An 18,759-nucleotide genomic window follows, 5' to 3' on the forward strand; every position below is an offset into this window, starting at 1 on the left:
CCCAATCAAAGCCACAGGCATCTCTTGCCTATAATGTTGGAAAGCCTCCTAATGGGTTCCCCTGTCTCTTGTCTTTGTCCTTTTTCATTCTATGATCAACACAGCAGCCAGAGAGACCTTGGTAAACTACGTGGTAGGTAGTTACAAAACAGCCGCCAATTAATCATGCTTCTTGGTATTCACACCCTTGTACAGTCCCTTCCCATGGTGAAACCGGCTCAGTTTCACCCTTGCTTCAACCAATAAAATAAGGCAGAAGTGATGTTGTGCTGTCCCTGGCCTAGGCCTTAAGAGACTTTGCAGCTTCCACTTTGCTTTCTTGGAATGCGGCCCTGAGACCACCATGTAAGTAACCGGTTTCACCCAGTGGAAGACAAGAGGCCACGTGGAGGAGAATGGAGGAGCCCCAGCTGACGGCCAGACACGAGTGAGGCCAGCTTGGATGTCCCACCCCACCCAGTCTTCCAAGTGAAGGTGGCCACAGGAGTGAGCACAGGTGAAACCAGGCAAGAAACCATCCAGCCAATTCACAGAATCATAAGAAATAATAAATCGTTGTCTTAAGCCACTACGTTTTAGGGTGATTTGTTACTCGGCGATAGGTGACTGATACAAACCATCAGTCAGAGCATCACTTCTGTGCTAGAAATTCTCTAGTGGTTTCCCATTTCACTTAAATTGGAAGCCAAGTTCATTCTATGTGCAGGGATCCACACAATCAGTGCCCCACCCTCCCCACCCCACCCCCGGCATTCCCTCTGACCTCATCTCCTTTGCTCTACCTTGGCTCGCCCCATTCCAACCACGTTTCCTAGAAGACACCAGCATGATTTCCCCCTCAGGACCTTTGCACTTCCCTCTGCATGGAGAGCTCTCCCCCACTCCATCCATGTATCCACATGGCTCCTTCGCTCACTTGCTTCAGGTTGCTGCTGAAGCACCACCATCTCCGTGAGGTCTCCCTGACCATCCTGCACAGCCCAGTCCCTCTTCTTGTCCACTTTCCATGCTCTGTTCTTTTCCACAGAGCTCATTCCCATCTAACATACCATTTATTTTACTGCATACATATTCTTGCCTGTTTTGTTCAATGCTGCATCATCCTCAAAGCCTAGAACAGTGCCTGGCACACAGGAGGTGCTTGGGAAATATGTGATAAGTGAGTGAACATTTCTGCTCATCCTGGCTGGGACCTGCCTCACAGCCACCTCACCATGGCCTCGACTCTGCTCCTTGAGACCTCTGCTCCCTCGGCCCGTGAAGCCCGGCAGGGTTTAAGGGTGAAGACCCCCACTCCCTGGTTTCTCACCTGTGAAACAGGAAGAGCAGCACAGAACCAGAGACACCCTGGGCGGGGGTAGGGTTACACCTGTGGGGTTTCATGGCCACATGCCCAGACACTCCTCCCCGTAATGTTAGATGTCACTGACCCAGGGCTCAGTGAAGGAGGAAACTTTGGGGCAAGTAGCAGACTGTATTTTCCCAAAACAGTCACTGTAATATTTCCACATGCTCTTTCAGATCACTGCTAGTCTCCACCAAAAAGAGTGAATCCATTCTCTCTCCCCTCGAATCTGAGCAAGAAGTTGTGGCTCAAGTGAAGAACAGAATGCAGTGAAAGTGACGCTGTGTAACTTTCAAGGGCAGGCCCTCAAAGGCAACACAGCTTCACCTGGCTCTCTCAAGACTCTAGTCCTTGGAAGCCGGCCACCATGTCGTAAGGAAGCTCAGGCCACATGGGGAGGTCACAGGCAGCTGCTCTAGCCAGTAGCTCCAGCTAAGGTCTCAGCCAACAGCCAGCATCAACCATCAGGCGGCCCTCAGCCTTTGACGATCCAGTTCCCCCACCCCCATTCTGCGTAGTTAACCCCAAGTGGAAAAGAGATATGTCAGCCCCACCCCCCACCTTGCCCAAACTGCAAATTCGTGAGCAAAATAAGTGTTTTTCTTATTTTAAACCACTGTTTCATTATGTATCTATACTAACTAGAACAGGTCCAAAAGTTCATTTAGCTCCTCAATGAAACCAAGGGGAAAGTACGAACACTCCCATTTTACAGCTGAGAAAACTGACTCTCAGCAAGGTCAAGATCTTGCCCTAGCTCACAAAGCTAGTAAGTGAAGAAGCAGGTCTTTCAGATGCCTCAATGCATGCTCATTGTCATCCCCCAACTCCTGTTACTTCCTCTGGACCACAAAGCCCACCCAAGGGGGGATTGCCAACGGTCAGCCACATCCTCCAGCTATCAGACAAGTGATGATGGAGCTCGTACCTTGGGCTCAGTCCCTCCTCTGGGTACAAACCCTTTCTCCTCTGAAGGGCAGCGGCTCTGGGAAGAAGGCCAAGGGAGACGGTGTGAGCCAAGACCTGCTGTGTGTGTCTGGATCCCAATTAACAGCCAAGAAGTCAAGTTCCCCTGCCAAGGGGACTGGAAGGAGGGAAGAGACGGAACCCTCTGCTCCTGCAGGTGGGCCCCAGGGAACGGGCTCCCCCACGGAAGGCCCCAGACCAGATTTTATATGCTCGGGAAACCTTATTGCCATGAACAGACCGCACGACTTGGCCCTACTTCAGGAAATTTGAGGACAGGCATACCCACGACGATGCCTCCAAAAACCCTTCCTCCCCACGCAGTGCAGCTAGAGCCCAGAAGCAGTTGGATGAAAGCTATAGGCAGCTGCAGACACACATGTGCACACACATCCCACACAATTATCTGCTTGCCCTGATACATGTGCATGTGCACACTCATGCACAGACATGTATGCAAAACAGCATACATGGACACATACATACTACACATATATAGAATGAATGACGTGTATATGCAACATACACAGAGCATGGCTGTACAGACACAGAGGTGTATTCACACAAAAGCACACATATCTGCACTCATATTCACAGACCTGCATATATTCACACTTAGATGCGTGCACACACTAAGCAGTACACAGGCCCACATTCCTGTGGGCCTTCTCAGGAAGCCCTATCAATCTCCCCAGAACTGGCAGAGAAAGTACAGGAAGAACTTTGGTTCCTACAATCTGAGAAGGTGAACGGATGGATGGACGGACGGACGGACGGATGGATGGATGGATGGATGGATGGATGGGTGGATGGGTGGATGGAAGGAGGGATGGATGGATGGATGGAAGGAGGGATGGAAGGAGGGATGGATGGATGGATGGATGGAAGGAGGGATGGAAGGAGGGATGGAAGGAGGGATGGATGGATGGATGGAAGGAGGGATGGAAGGAGGGATGGATGGATGGATGGATGGATGGAAGGAGGGATGGAAGGAGGGATGGATGGATGGATGGATGGAAGGAGGGATGGATGGATGGATGGGTGGATTGAAGAGACTCAAGTGATTCTTCCTATTTTGAAACTAATATGAACAGAAGCGAATTCCTCAGCCCCCTTTGGACACCCTTTCTGATATTGACCCCCATAGCTCTCCCACACCTAATGACAATCCTTCATGGTAGACTGCAGCCAGTTTCCACCCACTGAAGTTTTAGGGATGATGTCATGTCCCATGGACTCCAGACTCCTGCATCCAGCTCTACTAACACCTGTACTTGGACGTCAACCTCCCACCACAAACTCAGAATGTACAAAACCAAGCTGCTCATCTTCCCCCAAATGCCACTGTTCCTGCCTACTTTCCGATCTCAGTTAATGGCCTCTCCCTCCTTCCAGCTACAGAGGCTAATATCCTAGAACTCACCTTTGACTCTTCTCTCTCTCACACCCCACACTGAATGCATCAGGAACTTCTGATAGATCTACCTTCAAAACATATCTATAATCCAACCATTTCTTACCACCTCTGGTGCTTCTGCTCCTGTACCCCATACCCTCATGGGAAGTCTATTCTCAACAGAGAAGTCAGAGTGATTCCATTAAACATAAGTCAGTAATAGAAAAACAATAGAGAAAATCAATACAACCAAAGTTGGCTGCAAAACTGACCAACTTTTAGTTACACTGACCAAGAAAAAAAAAAAGAGAGAAGACTCAAATTACTAAAATCAAGAATGAACATTATTACCGACCTTACAGAAATTAAAAAGACTATAAGGGAATACTGTGAATGAAATTCCTAGAAAGATGCAAACCACCAAGACTGGCTTAAAAAGAAATAAAAAGCCTTAATTGACCAATAATAAGTAAATATCGAGTCAGTAATCAGAAAACTTCCCACAAAAAAAAGCTCAGAACCAGATGGCTTCAATGGGGAATTCTAGCAAATGGCTAATGATGAATTAGCACAAATCCTTCACAAACTCTTCCAAAAAATACAAGAGGAAGAAACACTCGTCAAGTCATTCTATGAGACCAAACAAAGACATCACAAGAAAACTATAGACCAGTATTTCTTATGAATATAGATGCAAAGATCCTCAACAAAATACTAAAAAGCCAAATTCAGCAACATATAAATATAATTTTACACCATGACCAAGGGAGGGTTTATCCCAGGAATGCAAAGTTGGTTAAACATACAAATATCAATCAATGTAATATACCATACTAATAAAATAAAGGACAAACTACATGACCATCTCAATGGATGCAAAAAACATAAGCTAGACCACCCACGCCTCAGCACAAAACCTCAACTCAGCTCTCAGCCAGCCCCACCCAATGCCCACATGGCCCTACATCATCTTGTCCCACCACCTCTCTGTCCTCATTTCCCTTTCTCCGTTCATTCCACACTAACCACAGTGCCCTTCTTGCTGTTCCCTAAACCCAGCAGATACGCTCCTGCCTCAGGGTATTTACAGTTGCTGTTCCCTCTGCTTGGAACACTGTTCCCCTAAATATCCCATAACTCACAATATTGTGAATTTTACTTATATATCTTGCCTGTTGTCTATCTCCCCCAACTAGAATGGGAGCTCCCTAAAAACAGAGATAATTTAGTCTGTTTTATCTACTGCTATATCTGTGGCATTTAAACTAGCATGCCACCTTTATAGGCACTCAATAAATACCTGTTGAATAAATGAATGAATGAAAATAGCTGGTCACTCAACCATTCACACAGCAAACAGTTGATCACCCCAACCCCACTCCAAGTGCCTGACACTGCGCTTCGGGCTGGAGTGCTGAGAAAGATAGGAACCAACCTGGGCCCAGCTGGGAGGGGGTGGTCAGAGCATAAGTAACCAGGACCCAAGGAAGACAATGCTGAGGAGTGGCGAGTATGGGGAGAGAGTGTTGGCTCTAGCAATCAGGGAAGGCTCCATGGAGAGATGGTGCTCTAGCCTCCCTTGAAGGCCCAGAATGATTCGGGCGTATGGAGAAGGGAAGGGAGTAGAGGAAACAGAGGGAGAGCCTGGATATGGAGAGCACAGGGCATATCCTGGGAATCAGGAGGGGACCTGCATGGCAGAACCACATCGAATAACGCTACTAAGGATGTCAGGGCCGTTCATGAGGGGCCTTGAATGCCAGGATGAGGAGTTAGACTTAGTTCCAGAGGCACCAAGGAGCTATGCAAGGCTTTCAAGCAGGGAAGTTTCTGTGGTGTCCCTCTGGCAGTGTGGGGAGAACAGATCGTGGTGGGGGAGCAGGAAGACATGGAGACCAGGACGGGGGCTCTTGGGACAGTCCTAGAGAAAGACGGCAAGGCGTGTGCCATGACAGGACAGAGCGGACCAAGAGAAGAGGGGCAGTTTGGAGGTGTTAAAGATTTATGACTGGGCTTCCCTGGTGGCACAGTGGTTGAGAGTCCACCTGCCAATGCAGGGGACACGGGTTTGTGCCCCGGTCCGGGAAGATCCCACATGCGGCGGAGCGGCTGGGCCCGTGAGCCATGGCCGCTGAGCCTGCGCGTCCGGAGCCTGTGCTCCGCAACGGGAGAGGGCACAACAGTGAGAGGCCCGCGTAAGGCAAAAAAAAAAAAAAAAAAGATTTATGACTGGTGTTAGTGGGCAGGGGTGCGGGGGTGCGGGGATGGGGGGAGCTAGAGCCTGAATCTCAGAAGCACAGACAGAGCCATGGAGGAGGGGGGTCTGGTCAGGGGGTCCAGAAAGAACCGCACCACTTCTGGAAGGCTGGAGCTCTGGTCGCTGGGGATCCTGCCCAGCCCAAACACGAGCCACAAGGAGGAGCAGCTTCCCAGCACTGGACGATGGACACATCCCAGCCCTGCCAGCCTTCCTGCCCTGCAGTCCCTCGCGTCCCAGGGCCGGCCTAGAGAAGAGATTCCCCAGCTGGCTTTGTCAGCCAAGATGCAATGTCATTTGTAGATGAGCCATCCAGCTCTGGAGATGCGCCAGGCTATGGGGCGGGGGACAGCTGTGTCCCCAAAACACAGCCAAGGAGCTGCTTCCCAGAGCCAAGCAAGACAGTGGCAGAAGCGGAACTGGCAGGTGGTCCGCGGGCCCAGCCAATGCAGTGACAGGCCTTAAATGGGGCCTCCATCTGCCCAGGCCTCAGCCTCCCTGCAAGGTCAGGCCCATTCAGTCCCCACCAGCTGGAGATGACGGTCCCAGTCACTCCCTCAGACAATAAGCATTAAGGTATTTATTAGTGCCTGGTGTACGCCGGCCTCTGTTTCTTTCCCATGGGGGTGACAAGGGTCAGTGCGGCATGAAGGACAGAGACTTTGGAGTCCGCGGAGCTGCGTTAGAGGTTTATCTGTCCTACTTTTTGCGTTGCTGTCTCTGGGCCTCAGTTTTCCCATCTGTCAAGTGGGGATGAGAAAAACCCTTTCCGAGGAGGGCACTGTAAGGACTAAATAAGAGCACGTGCAGAAGGGAATGTTAACAGGACTTGTCTATTCCCCAGGAACTTCAGCGGAAACCCAACCAAGGCTGACGACACTGGTGAGAAGCACCCACACCTTAAAAGAGGCACAAGACACACCTCAGGACTCAGAGAGAGAAAGGGAACCATCCCATGTGGCCCCCCAGCTTATACAGAAGAAGGCTGGAGACCCAGGCTGGGGAGGATTTATTTGAAGAGTGAGAAAGCTGAGTGAGGGGCTTCGGCTGGCCCACCCACAGAAAGCGCAGTGCCTGTCAGGAAGGACACTGGGCTTTCTCCCTGGCTGGATGCCCAAAAAATGCACTTTCCTACACCAGGGCCACCTGGGGTGCATCTACAAAGAGCATCCTCAGGACACCCCAACACGTGTCACCTGGGAACAGGAGGATGTACAAGGGCAGCAGTAGGGGCAGCTACATCCTGAGCACATCCAGGGGTCAAACAGAAACCATGGAGAGGAGACAGGCTTGAGGGTCACAAGAGGGGAGCCCCATGGGGTGCCTGCCTGGGGCGACAGGGCCCAGGAGGAAGAGCTGGAAGGGCAACCCTGGAAAGGAGCGGAGGGAAGCTGCGACAGTACACAGGTGACAATGTCTCCTGCACCAGGGAATTGTACAATGCAAATGCTGGGGCCCGAGGCCCCCAGAACCCACAAAAGTGCTCCCAAGAGAGGAGTCAGCCAACATCTGGGCATCTACCACAAGGAGGGCACTGACAGTCAGCAAAACAACGCCAGACACCAATAACACCTGGCCCATTTCCGGTCATCTTTGCTGGCCTGCCCAACCCTGGAGCGGTCAGGATCCTGGAGGAGCCGTGGTCTTGGGACAAAGGACAGAGATGGAGCAAGGAGAATCCAACCGAGTAGAGCTCCCCCTCTCCCCAGTGCAATTTTCTGGACCTGGATAGAAGCTTTATTTGGAAGTAGAACAAAAGTTTTGATTTAAATGAGACTGGGCTTCATGAGTGTAACTGGAAAAGCTATGGTGGGGGCTCCCCTGATGGCGCAGTGGTTAAGAATCCACCTTCCAATGCAGGGGACACGGGTTCAATCCCTGTTCCAGGAAGATCCCACATGCCACGGAGCAACTAAGCCTGTGCAGCACAACTACTGAGCCCGCGCTCTAGGGCCCGCGAGCCACAACTGCTGAGCCCGCGTGCCACAACTACTGAAGCTCAGCAACAAGAGAAGCCACCGCAATGAGAAACCCGCCCACTGCAACGAAGAGTAGCCCCTGCTCGCTGCAACTAGAGAAAGCCCGCGCGCAGCAACCAAGACCCAATGCAGCCAGAGATAAATAAATAAAATTAAATGTAAAAAATTTAAAAAGAAAGAAAAGCTATGGGGTCTGGTCATGGGGGAGAGACCCACTCAAACTGGTCAGGGAACAATAAAGCTGTTATTGATTTGCTTTCTGAGTCCAGCCTGCTCTGTGAACCCCACCCACACATGCAGGGGCTTCCATGTCCACAGTGGTGGGTCCCCAGGGCCTTAGGACCAGGGAGTGGGAGTGGAGGGGTAGGAAGCTTGAACCAGTCTAGCTGGGGCTAGGCTGGCGCCATCTTCCCAGTATCAGTGGCTCCTTCCCATCAGGTGGGACAACCAGGGCCAGGGCTCTGGAGAGCCAGGGATACAGCAGCACACATATAAATGTGTATGTAGGGATATAGATACACCAGGACGCCTGATGAGACCTAAACATGCACGGAGCCCCAGTGAATTCTGATGTGAGCATAGAGTAGCCTGGGAAGGTTTTGGAGGAGGTGGCCTTTGAGTTGGGTCTTACAGCAGAACGACTTTAGGATGCACAGAAGAGGGGAATGGTGCCCCCGGCGGAGGGAATGGACACAAGCAAAGGCTGGGAGATGTGAGCACCTGTCACTGGTATAACCGGAGTGTGAGGCACATGAAGGGATGTGATGGGATATGGATCTGGAAGATACGGTATCCTTAATACTGTCACCTTTAAAGCAGTGTCCGCACTGGCTATGGCCAATCTGAACCTCACTTTCGTCATCTGTAACCTGGGGAGAATTACCCTATTTCTTCTTGGACTCAACACATGTCCTGGGAATAAAGGGGTCTCATGTTCTCCCATCAAAGTATTAACCAGAAGCTCAGAGGACACACTTTAGAAAGGCTTAGGCTCAAACCCCAGTTCCGCCCCTAGCTGTGTTACTCTTGGTAAGCCTCAGTTTCCTCATCTGTTAAATGGGGATAACAAAGCTCCCCAGAAGGATAAACGTAATGTACGTGAAGACCCGGCACAGCGTAAGCCTATGTGAAACAGGAGCTCCCTACCCACCTCACCCCACTCCCACCTCCAAAGGGGCCTTCACTTACATAGGAGGCCAGGAGGGTAGTCGGGGCCAGGATGAGAGCCAGGTAGAGACAGGGGGCTGCAGCAAACAAGCTGGCAGCACAGATGAGGGGCTCAGCCCTTGGGTTGACTTTCTTGTATCTCCTCGAAGCCTCTGCTCCCAGGATGACCCCAACAAGGCCAGTCACAACAGTCAGTACCCCAAAAATCAGGCTGATGGAAAAGAGCAGAGAGGGATTGGTCAGCCGGTGGCGTCAGGATAGGGGTCCGGCCGCCTACCCCCCAGTGCGTGATCTGGTACCTACAGAAAGTGTGGCTGTGGGCCCCTTCCCCTCCCTCCTAACCGATGCTCGTGGGTCCCTGGGACCCTGCTCTGGGATCCACGTACTCCCCTACCCTTCCCATCCTCTTTCCTGCCTCAACCTGGGGATGCCACTGGCCATGTGGGTGATCTTCCTAGCACCCCAGCACCCCAGCTCCCAGCCTGCCTCATTGCCAGCAATCTCCTCCACTGTTTCACCACCTAAAACTGCCCCACTCAGAAATCTTAACTCTACAGTCCCACACTGGCCCCAACCTTCTCGCCTTCCAGGCCCCAATACTAATAGAATGCAGGTAAGTGAGCATGTATTTATCGAGCTCCTATGATACACCGGCATTGTACACACCCTTCCTCTCTCTCTTTTTTTTTGTTCCCCAACCAGGGGTCAAACCCATGCCCCCTGCAGTGGAAGCGCGGAGTCTTAACCACTGGGCTGCCAGTGAAGTCCCACACACCCTCCCCTCCTTGAGTCCATCCTTCGACTCTCTGTTTCTGAACACCTCTCAAGTAGCCCCCTCTTAACTTCACTACCTTTGCCACCTACTCCTAGACCCATTTCAACTCCACTTGGTCCCTCTTGCACCTCCCTCCTGTAGAAACCTGTCCTTCTAGGACAACCTCCATACAGGTCCCCCAGAGGATGCTTTCTAGAACACAGATCTGACTATGCCCCTGCCCACTCCCTGCCTAAAATTCTCCACCAGCTCTTAAACACCCACCAGATTCGGTTCCAGCTCATTGTGGTATACATGGTCCTTCATGATCTGACTCTGGGTGACCTCAACCACAAACCCCAATTCCATCCTCCTCAGTCCCCAGACTAGTTGCTGTCCCCACTTCATACTTTTATTCTTCCATCTGGAACACCCTTCACTGGTTTCTCTACCTACCGAACTCCTATGCATCCTTCAAGACCCATCACAAAGGTCCCCTCTTTGAGGATGCTTTCCCTTGTCTCTCTGCTGATTTGTTCACCCCCTTCAGTTCCCATAACATCTTCCATGTCTCTATCATCAAGGTTATTCACTAGGCTGTGAATTCCTGGAGAACAGAAACCAGGTTCGGTTTACTTTCTTGACTCTAGGCTGGGAGCATCGAGCCTGGAACAAGAGATATTAACCAAATGGCTCACTGATCTCTCCCAGAATTCCCAGGTGGACAGCTGAAACAGGTGAGGTTAAGAAAGGTTGAGGCCAGGACTTCCCTGGTGGTCCAGTGGCTAAGACTCCGTGCTCCCAATGCAGGGGTCCCAGGTTCGATCCCTGGTCAAGGAACTAGATCCCATATGCCACACTAAGAGTTCGCATGCTGCAACTAAAGATCCTGCACACCACAACAAAGATCCCACACGTGGCAACGAACATCCCGCGTGTCTCAACAAAGACCCAGTGCAGCCAAATAAATAAATAAACAAAATATTTTTAAAAAAGAAAGAAAGAAAGGTTGAGTCCAAGATTACCCAGCTACTAAGCAACAGGATGTGAATATACACCTTCATCCTCCTGGTCTAGCCCAAAGGATGGGCCCAAGCCTCCTTTTTTAATATTTATTCATTTTATTTTTGGCTGCGTCGGGTCTTAGCTGCGTCACGTGGGCTCTCTAGTTGTGGCTCAGTAGTTGTGGCATGCGGGCTTAGTTGCCCACAGCATGTGGGATCTTAGTTTCCCAACCAGGGATCGAACCCACGTCCCCTGCATTGGAAGACAGATTCTTAACCACTAGACCACCAGGGAAGTCCCCCAAGCCTCCTTTTAAAGAAGCCCAAAGGAATGCTGAGACTGACTAGCGTGAACTCTTGAAAAAACGAAGGTAACTAGGACCTTTCCAGCCCCTAAGTGGCTCCCTGTTGTCCTCAGGGCAGGCTCCCAGCCAGCACTGCAGGACTGGCCCCTGCTGACCTGTGTAACCTCCCCTCTTTTCTCCTTCCCTCACTCTGCACAAATGACTGGAAATTCTCTAAACTCACCCTACACTTTCTGGCTTCCCTGCCTTGGAGCACCACTGCCCCCACCCACCATTCTCCACCTGGCCAGGATCCCCTCCCAGATCCAAACCTTTCCAAAAGTGCCAGGTGCCTGATATTACCTCCATGGCTACTACCAAGAGGTAAGAACATGACAGACGCAAGACTATGGTTACTGACAAATTGAGTGCCACAAAAAACTACCTCTCCCCTAAATAACTTCTGTGAAATGTCCGTCCCACAGGCTGAGGACTAATGGGTTTATTTCCCTGCCCCATCCCCTTGGTTTATAGGAGATTGTGTAAAGCCCAGAGAGGGCAGAGACCTGTCCGAGGCCACACAGCCCCACATTGGCAGAGCCAGGGTCTCCTGGCCCTCTGCTTCCAAACAAAGCATGTGTGTCCTTAGGCAGCTTAAAGGTGCTCACCGAACCTTCCTAGCCTTGCAAGCTGTACCAGGCTCCGGCTCAGCCCAGTCAAGTGACCCCAAATCCCGGATGAATGCTATCTACCTCTGAGTCCCGGTCTGAGCCAGCCTTGGCAGGGTCTCGAGACCTTTCTAAGACTTAGGATTGCTTATTCAAACAGGCGGTGTAGATGGGGGACCCCCAGTGCCCCTGAGCAGAGGTGTGGCCAGAGGACACACCTACCACGAAATGTCCCCACCCCCACAAAGCCTTCCCAGAATCAGACTCTGAGCCAAGAGGGTCCTTAAAGCCTGCAAGTTCTATGCTGATCCTCTGTACAATGGCCCTGGCAAGCAGCTATCCAACTCCTACTTACATGCCCCCAGGGATGGGAAGCTTATTACCCTAATGCTGCCCCTTCCGTCTGGGCCCCGCTCTGTATGTTGGAAGTTCTCCCTCTGGCTGAGCTAGAATCCTGTGTCCTGCAGCTTCCTGCTCCCGCCCCACCCTCACCTGCGGGCTTATCCTAACTATGGAGGGTGTATTAACAGCTAGGGTCTGTGCAGAACCCGAACACCAGGACCCTGTGGTAGGTTGAATAATGCCCCGCAACCCAAGACATCTATCTCTGGAAACTGTGACAATATATTCCCTTATATGGCAAAATAGACTTTGTAGATGTGATTACATTAATGTTCTTCAGGTAGGGAGATGATCCTCCAATTTTTTGGTGGGCCCTAAATGCAATTACAAATGTCCTTATAAGAGGGAAGCAGAGGGAGATCTGAGACACAGAGGACAAGGCAACGTGACCGTGGATGTTGAGCTTGGAGTGATGCGGCCACAACCAAGGACCGCCAGCAGCCACCAGAAGCTAGAAGAGGCAAGGAAGGATTCTCCCCGAGAGCCGCCAGCGAGAGTGTGGCCCTGCTGAACTTGGTTTTGGCCCCGTGAAACCATTATGGACTTCTGGCCTCCAGAACTATGGGAAAAGTTTCTGTTGTTTGAAGCTACCCAAGTGTGTGGTCATTCGTTCCATCAGCCCCAGGACCCTAACACAGTTTCTCAGCCAGGTTCTAGGAATAAGCTGAGTTAGAGGAAGAGCTGAAGCAGACAATGGGGAAATCACTGGCCCAGGAACAGACAGCCAGTCAATGCCTGAAGTGGGATGGAGACCTGGTTTTTCCCCACTTTTTCAAGTTGCAGTGGGACTTTTAGGACTCAGTCTTTGCCTCTGGGGAGATCCAAGAATCTAGCTGTAGAGCCAGGATAAACATCACAATATCCTGGGACTTCCCTGGCGGTCCAGTGGTTAGGAGTTCACGCTTCCACTGCAGGAGGCATGGGTTCAATCCCTGGTCAGAGAACTAAGATCCTGCATGCTGCTTGGTGTGGCAAAAAAAAAAAAAACCACAGTATCCTTTGATGCATTCATTCATTCATTCACTTACTGGATGCTGCCTGAGCACCCACTGTATGCCAGCTGGTGGGGAGATGTTCAAGTCAATTAACAGTACCAAGCAGTCTCCAGAGGCAACAGTACATGGAGCTTAAGAGCAGAAGCTTTGGAGTCAGATGGGTTTGAATCCTGGCTCTGCTATTCGAGTTGTGTGACCTCAGACAATTTGTTTAACCTCTCTGATCTTCTGCCTCCTCATTTGTAATACACGAACACTAGGGTTTATTATTATAAAACCTCAGAGGGTTTTTCATGTAAAGGGCTTAGAATAGGGCCTGAACTAAAGTTAAAGCTTATAAGAAGTAATGATGAGAAAAGGGAAGGTAGCTATGGGCAAAGGGCACAGCTTGGGCAAAGGCAGAGACAAGTGACGGAGCAGGGGACATTCTGGAAATGACACGAAGCTCTCCCTGGGCATCAGGGAGGGAGGCAGAGGCAAGAGAGGAGGCTGGGGAGAAGGGATGTCAATGCTGCCAGCAGAGCACTAGTGTCATTGAGGCCTCAGGGGAGAACACGGAGCCCTGAGGAACTCTGAGAAACCCATCGGGGCAGGATCAGGGAGGAGAAGGGGTCCTCAAGGAGACTGGAAAGCATCAGCAGGGAGAAGGAGGAAGCAAATAAGAGAGGATTAGACATGCCCGCTCCATCAGGAGGTCATGGAGCCCCTGGAGAACAGGGTCAGCTGGGGGGACAGGAGAACAGCAGGGTGAGAAGAGCAGCTTCCCAGGACTGTCAGCGCCTCCAATCAGGCAGAGAACATACAAATGCATGTGTGAAATCCCTAAGCCAGAGAAGTAATGAAGCATCCCAGTGCCTCAGTTTGCCATCTGTAGAATGGAACGACCTCACACTACGGGTCCCTCCGAAGGACAGGCCCCACAGAAGCCTCACCCACCCACAAGTGCTTTCTGGACCCCCATAGCAGCCCAAGAGCAGGAAGACAGGGACTGGGGCCCAGAGAGAACAAGGGAGCCGCCCGTGGCCGCTCAGAGCAGCAGGGGCTCTGCCCAAGCTAAAACCAGGTCTGCCACCTGCCAGCGGGCCCCCAAGTCCCGGTGTCTGCCCAGAGCTCCATGAGCCCACAGAGGCTGAATCTGGGGGCTCAGAACCTCCTGAGAACTTCCCCATCAAGAGCCCCCCTGAGCCGGCACCCAGACGCCCCTCCTCACCTGTCCTGGCTGCTGCACGGCTCCCGAAAGCAGGGAAGCTGCAGCCCGTGCACCACACGGGCCTCGAACAGAAACTTGGGGGCCCAGAAGCCCAGAGCTCCAGTCACAAAGGCCATGGCTGTCACTCCAAGGGTCGACCCCACAAAACTCCAGCTGTAAGAGAAGATGATGTGGCTCGACCCGGGAGAGGGCTGGGGCTGCGGGAGCCTCCTACCGCCCCACTCCCCCCTCTCCTGGGCACCCAGGTGGCTCCAGGTCCTTCCGACACTCCCTAAGCAGCCTGCCCCTCCCACCTCCGCACCTTCCCTCCAGCTGTCCCTTCCTCCCTCCTCTCTGCCTGACCAAGTCTCCCCAGACTGACGGACCCAAATCCAACATCACATTCTCCAGCAAGCTGTCTGTGCTGCCCCACCCTCCTCTGAGTGCCCTCCACTCGGCTCGTGGGTCTGTAACAAAGAGAGTGGGGTCCTGCCCGTGCCCCATATTTTGGTAAATCACGAGACCCGGCCATGTGGGTGACTCCTATCTGCCTCCCCGACCACGCCTGGAACAGAGGAGGGATGCTCTCCCGTGAGGCTGAGAGGTGAGTGATTCACTCGGGCATCTTCCCAGTAACCCTGAGAAGCCGGCAAAGCTGGAGAACTATGTCCACTGAATAAATGAGGGAAGTGAGGCTCCAAGGCTCAGGTCACTCTGGGATAAGGCAGGGCAGAGCCAAGGCTGGAGCTCAGTGTCTTCCTCCCTCTCTCCCAGCCCGTATTCCACCGTCACATGGCTAGGGGGAGGGGGCCTCCGAGTGGGGGAGGGGCATCTCCGTTGGTGAGCGGGAGCTCAGAGAAGGAAGAGGGCAGTCGGGGAGGGTTCTCTGGAGGTGGAGGGAAGGAAGTCAGTGATGCCGGGGCAGACAGAGGGGTTTTCAGTGACATGCAGGGAGGGGCAGGGACACTCACTTTCTCCCCAGGTATCTGACGTCCTCACACCAGGTGCTCCTTGGGCCCCCAACGGTCACCACCCCCTGCTTCTCAGCAGCTCCCCGGGGTGGGTCTGGAACCAGGACGATAAGCAGGATCAAGGCCACGGCTTCCAGGCAGGGCATGATCTGGGGACAGGAGGGCCCAGGAAGCTCAGGGCCACACACTACTGCGACCCAGGAGATCCTGGCAGTGACTGAACTCTGTGGTCCAGGCGGGGGAGGGACCCACTTCCTGGGAGCTGGTTATACACAGAGCTTGACAAACCACTGTTTCTCACCCCCTCACCCCTGAGAGGACAGCCTCTCTGGGGAGCAGGGTCCCCTTGGGGTTTGACTTAACACCTGTCTGTCCTATACAGACACCACTCTATTGGGACCTGTGAGCCTGACATGGTTGAGACCTGGAGGCTTGACTACACTGACCCTGACTGTTGAGTACTTGCTGCCCCAATAACTGTCCCTTTTCCAGGCCCACACCTCCATCTGCCACACCAGCCCTGCCCTAGTGTCTTCCTATCCCTTATCTCATTAATCCTCAAGATTCCATAAGGTAGACTTTACTCCCCCACTCTACAGACAGGCAAAGTGAGGCCCCAAAGAGGGAGGTGACTTGCAAGCTAGCAAACTGAGCAGCTGGGATCTGAACCAGGGGCACGACTTCCAGAGGCCGTGGTCCACAGGACGCCCCAAATGTCTGAGCTGCTGATGTCTGAACACCCCCCATGGCGCCAGATACCGTGCCAAGGGGCAAAGGCCACTGGAGGCTGGAAAGTCCCTGCCGGCCCAGGGGGAAAGCGGAGGGAAGAAAAGGAAGCTGGACTCACTCGGAGGGCCCAACGCCAGTTCCCGGTCAGCTCCGTCACAGCCGACCCCAGCACGTAGCCCAGACCACTGCGACAGGGGGCAGGGGAAATGGGCAGTGAGGGAAGGGAGGCAGCCCTGAGGCCCCAAGGCCAGCCTGAGCCGGGGTGCCCCGACCCCAGGGAGCCGGCTCTCTGCAGCTCATTGCCTTTTTCACTAGGAAAAGTGAGCCACGTGAGGCCCAGATGTCCACTGCCCTTGGTCAAGTCACAGGTGACCTCTGGCTCCACGCCCATTCCAAACATCCACTGTCTCTCTATCTGGGGACCACCCACCCCACCTCCCCAAGTCTCAGCCCTGCCCAAATCAGGAGATTTCAGGAAACCTGAGTCAGAGCTCAGGGGCCTGACTGCAAAACCCACTCTGTCCTACCCCACTATGGAGTGCATGGCCCAACCCTAAGACATTTGTCTGCCTCCCCTCCCAGGGCTGGCCCCTCCCTGTGCAGCCCACACTGCTGCGCCGCTATTTCTCACCCCTTCCTGGAGTGTACTAGCATGTAGGGAGCATCCTCATTATGTATCTCTAACTCCCACCATAGCCTGTCAGTTCGTGTTATTGGCCCCATTTACAGATGAGGAAACTGAGGTTCAGAGAGGTAAAGTGACACAGTGAGGAAGGGGTAGAGTTGGGATTCCAAGCCTTTCTGCTCTGATGTCTCCTCCACCCAGCCCGGCTCCTGTTCTGACTCCTTTAGGCCTCAGTTTACCACCCAGGGAAGTGGATCCAGGGTAATACCAACCTTCCAACAGGGATAAAGATGTAGAAGATGGCCAGCACTCGGGTTCGCTGGTCCCTCACGAAGAGGTCTCCCAGGACAGTGGGCGCAGTGGTGGAGTAGCTGGCAGTGCCAGTGCCCACCACCCCCCGGGACAGGAAGAAGAGCCAGGAGTACTGGGCAAACAGGCACAAGACTGCAGTGAGTTCCAGAAATCACCCTCGGGGCAAGGGGACCTGAGGATTTGTCAGAGGGACCCGAGGGCATCTGGTGACACGTGCCCCAGGGGAGGAGAGGGAGATCAGGGCTCCAGACACCTCATTATCCTCCCAGTCCAGGCTCCCCAAACCACACGGGTGCCCCCTGCTGGTGTCCACAGCCACCCCCAACCCCCTGCCCCGAGTAGCCTTCTTCCTGGGCATCATCTGTGCTAACCAGGCCAGTTCCCGCAGACAGTAGCAGTTACCCTCACCCCCAGCCCCAGCACAGTCGAGCGGAAGTGAAGCCATGGGCAGCAGCGGGAGATGCCAGAGAGGAAGGCCCCTGTTAAGAAAGTCCAACAGCCTGTTCAGAAGGCCCCTCTCTCAGCCCTTAGAAGACAATCCCCCAGCCAGCCTGGAGCCTGCAATGGAGCAGAAGCAGCTCTGCTGGGGCTGGATCAGGGAGGAAGAAGGTGGGGGAGGGTCCCCCGGGGGCCTGGGAAGGGGTGAAGGTACCTACCCGAGGGGGGATGAAGGAGCTGCAGAGGCCTGCTCCTGACCAGAGCAGGATACCTAAGCTCAGCGTCACCTTGCGGCTGTGTCGGTCGCCCAGGTATCCGAACACGGGTGCAGACAGCAGCAGGCAGCCGATGAAGACTGAAGGAGACACGCAGGGGGCAGCATGCATCCCCGGCTCGACAAAGGCGGAGGGGGGGTGGGGGCGGGGGGCAGATGGGTCCAGCAGGCCCAGAAAAGGGAACCAGCTCAGACACCACAAGCTTGGCAGTGGGTGGAGGCTGGGAGGAGGAAAAGATAAGGTGAATCCCCCAATCCAATCCCCACCACTGCCCAGAGTCAGGGGGACTGGAAGGAAAGGGTGGGGGCAGGGCCCCGACTCAAATCTCAGTTCTGCTGCTTGCTCACTGTGCAGCCTTGGGTTACTAACTCCACCTCTCTGAGCACCAGCCCAGCAGTGGAGAAGTCAACATCCCCCTCCCAGGCCGTGTAAACGTGAGACAGAAGTGAACACAGACCCCGGCGTGGAGCTGCCAGGGCCCTGTCTCTCGGAGAACTCACAGGGACTTCGCTCTCAAGCCCCTGCTGGAGGCAGGGCGTGGAAGGCAAGAGGGGGCGGGGTGCGGGCCAGGTGCCTGCTCCGAGCTGATGAGCACGGTTTAGAATGAGCACAGTGATTATAAACCAGCGGCCCCTGGAGGCTGGAAAAGATTTGGTCTTCCTAAGTAGGTAAAACATTCCCCTGACGCTGCAGTTGTATTTATACAGTTTTTTAAAGTACTAAACGCTTATGAATTGGTGACTGGATTAGTGAATGCGTTTGCTATTCTGCGAAGACAAAGAAACTGCCACGTTTTTGCGTGACTATACCACGTGGATAACTACCTTCACTGCTTCTGTTCCTCAAATAAAATCTCCTCCACCCTCCTCCGCTGCCTCCGAGAGCCGCCAGGTGACCTGGGCAAGGTCCGACCCTCCTCCACCCCGTCCCACCACCCAAGGTCCTTAGGCTTTGGGGGGCCCCGCCCAGCGTCTGCGTCTTCATTCAGGAGCACAGATGATTG

The 18,759-nt window shown here is 53.3% G+C and overlaps 1 protein-coding gene across 1 annotated transcript in view; it reads right to left on the minus strand.

The window, feature by feature from the left end:
* SPNS3 (SPNS lysolipid transporter 3, sphingosine-1-phosphate (putative)) overlaps positions 1–18,759 on the minus strand; it is a 67,578-nt gene that overhangs the window by 17,753 nt on the left and 31,066 nt on the right. Inside the window, exons 5-10 of the mRNA XM_060133430.1 lie at positions 17,700–17,836; positions 17,004–17,155; positions 16,225–16,291; positions 15,378–15,526; positions 14,428–14,580; positions 9,132–9,321 (exon numbers count right to left, since the gene is read on the minus strand). Coding sequence (XP_059989413.1) covers positions 9,132–9,321; positions 14,428–14,580; positions 15,378–15,526; positions 16,225–16,291; positions 17,004–17,155; positions 17,700–17,836 — 848 coding nt within the window. The remainder of the gene's footprint in view (positions 1–9,131; positions 9,322–14,427; positions 14,581–15,377; positions 15,527–16,224; positions 16,292–17,003; positions 17,156–17,699; positions 17,837–18,759) is intronic.

Source organism: Lagenorhynchus albirostris, chromosome 20 (assembly GCF_949774975.1).
Source record: "Lagenorhynchus albirostris chromosome 20, mLagAlb1.1, whole genome shotgun sequence".
In the NCBI taxonomy this organism is placed as follows: domain Eukaryota; kingdom Metazoa; phylum Chordata; class Mammalia; order Artiodactyla; family Delphinidae; genus Lagenorhynchus; species Lagenorhynchus albirostris.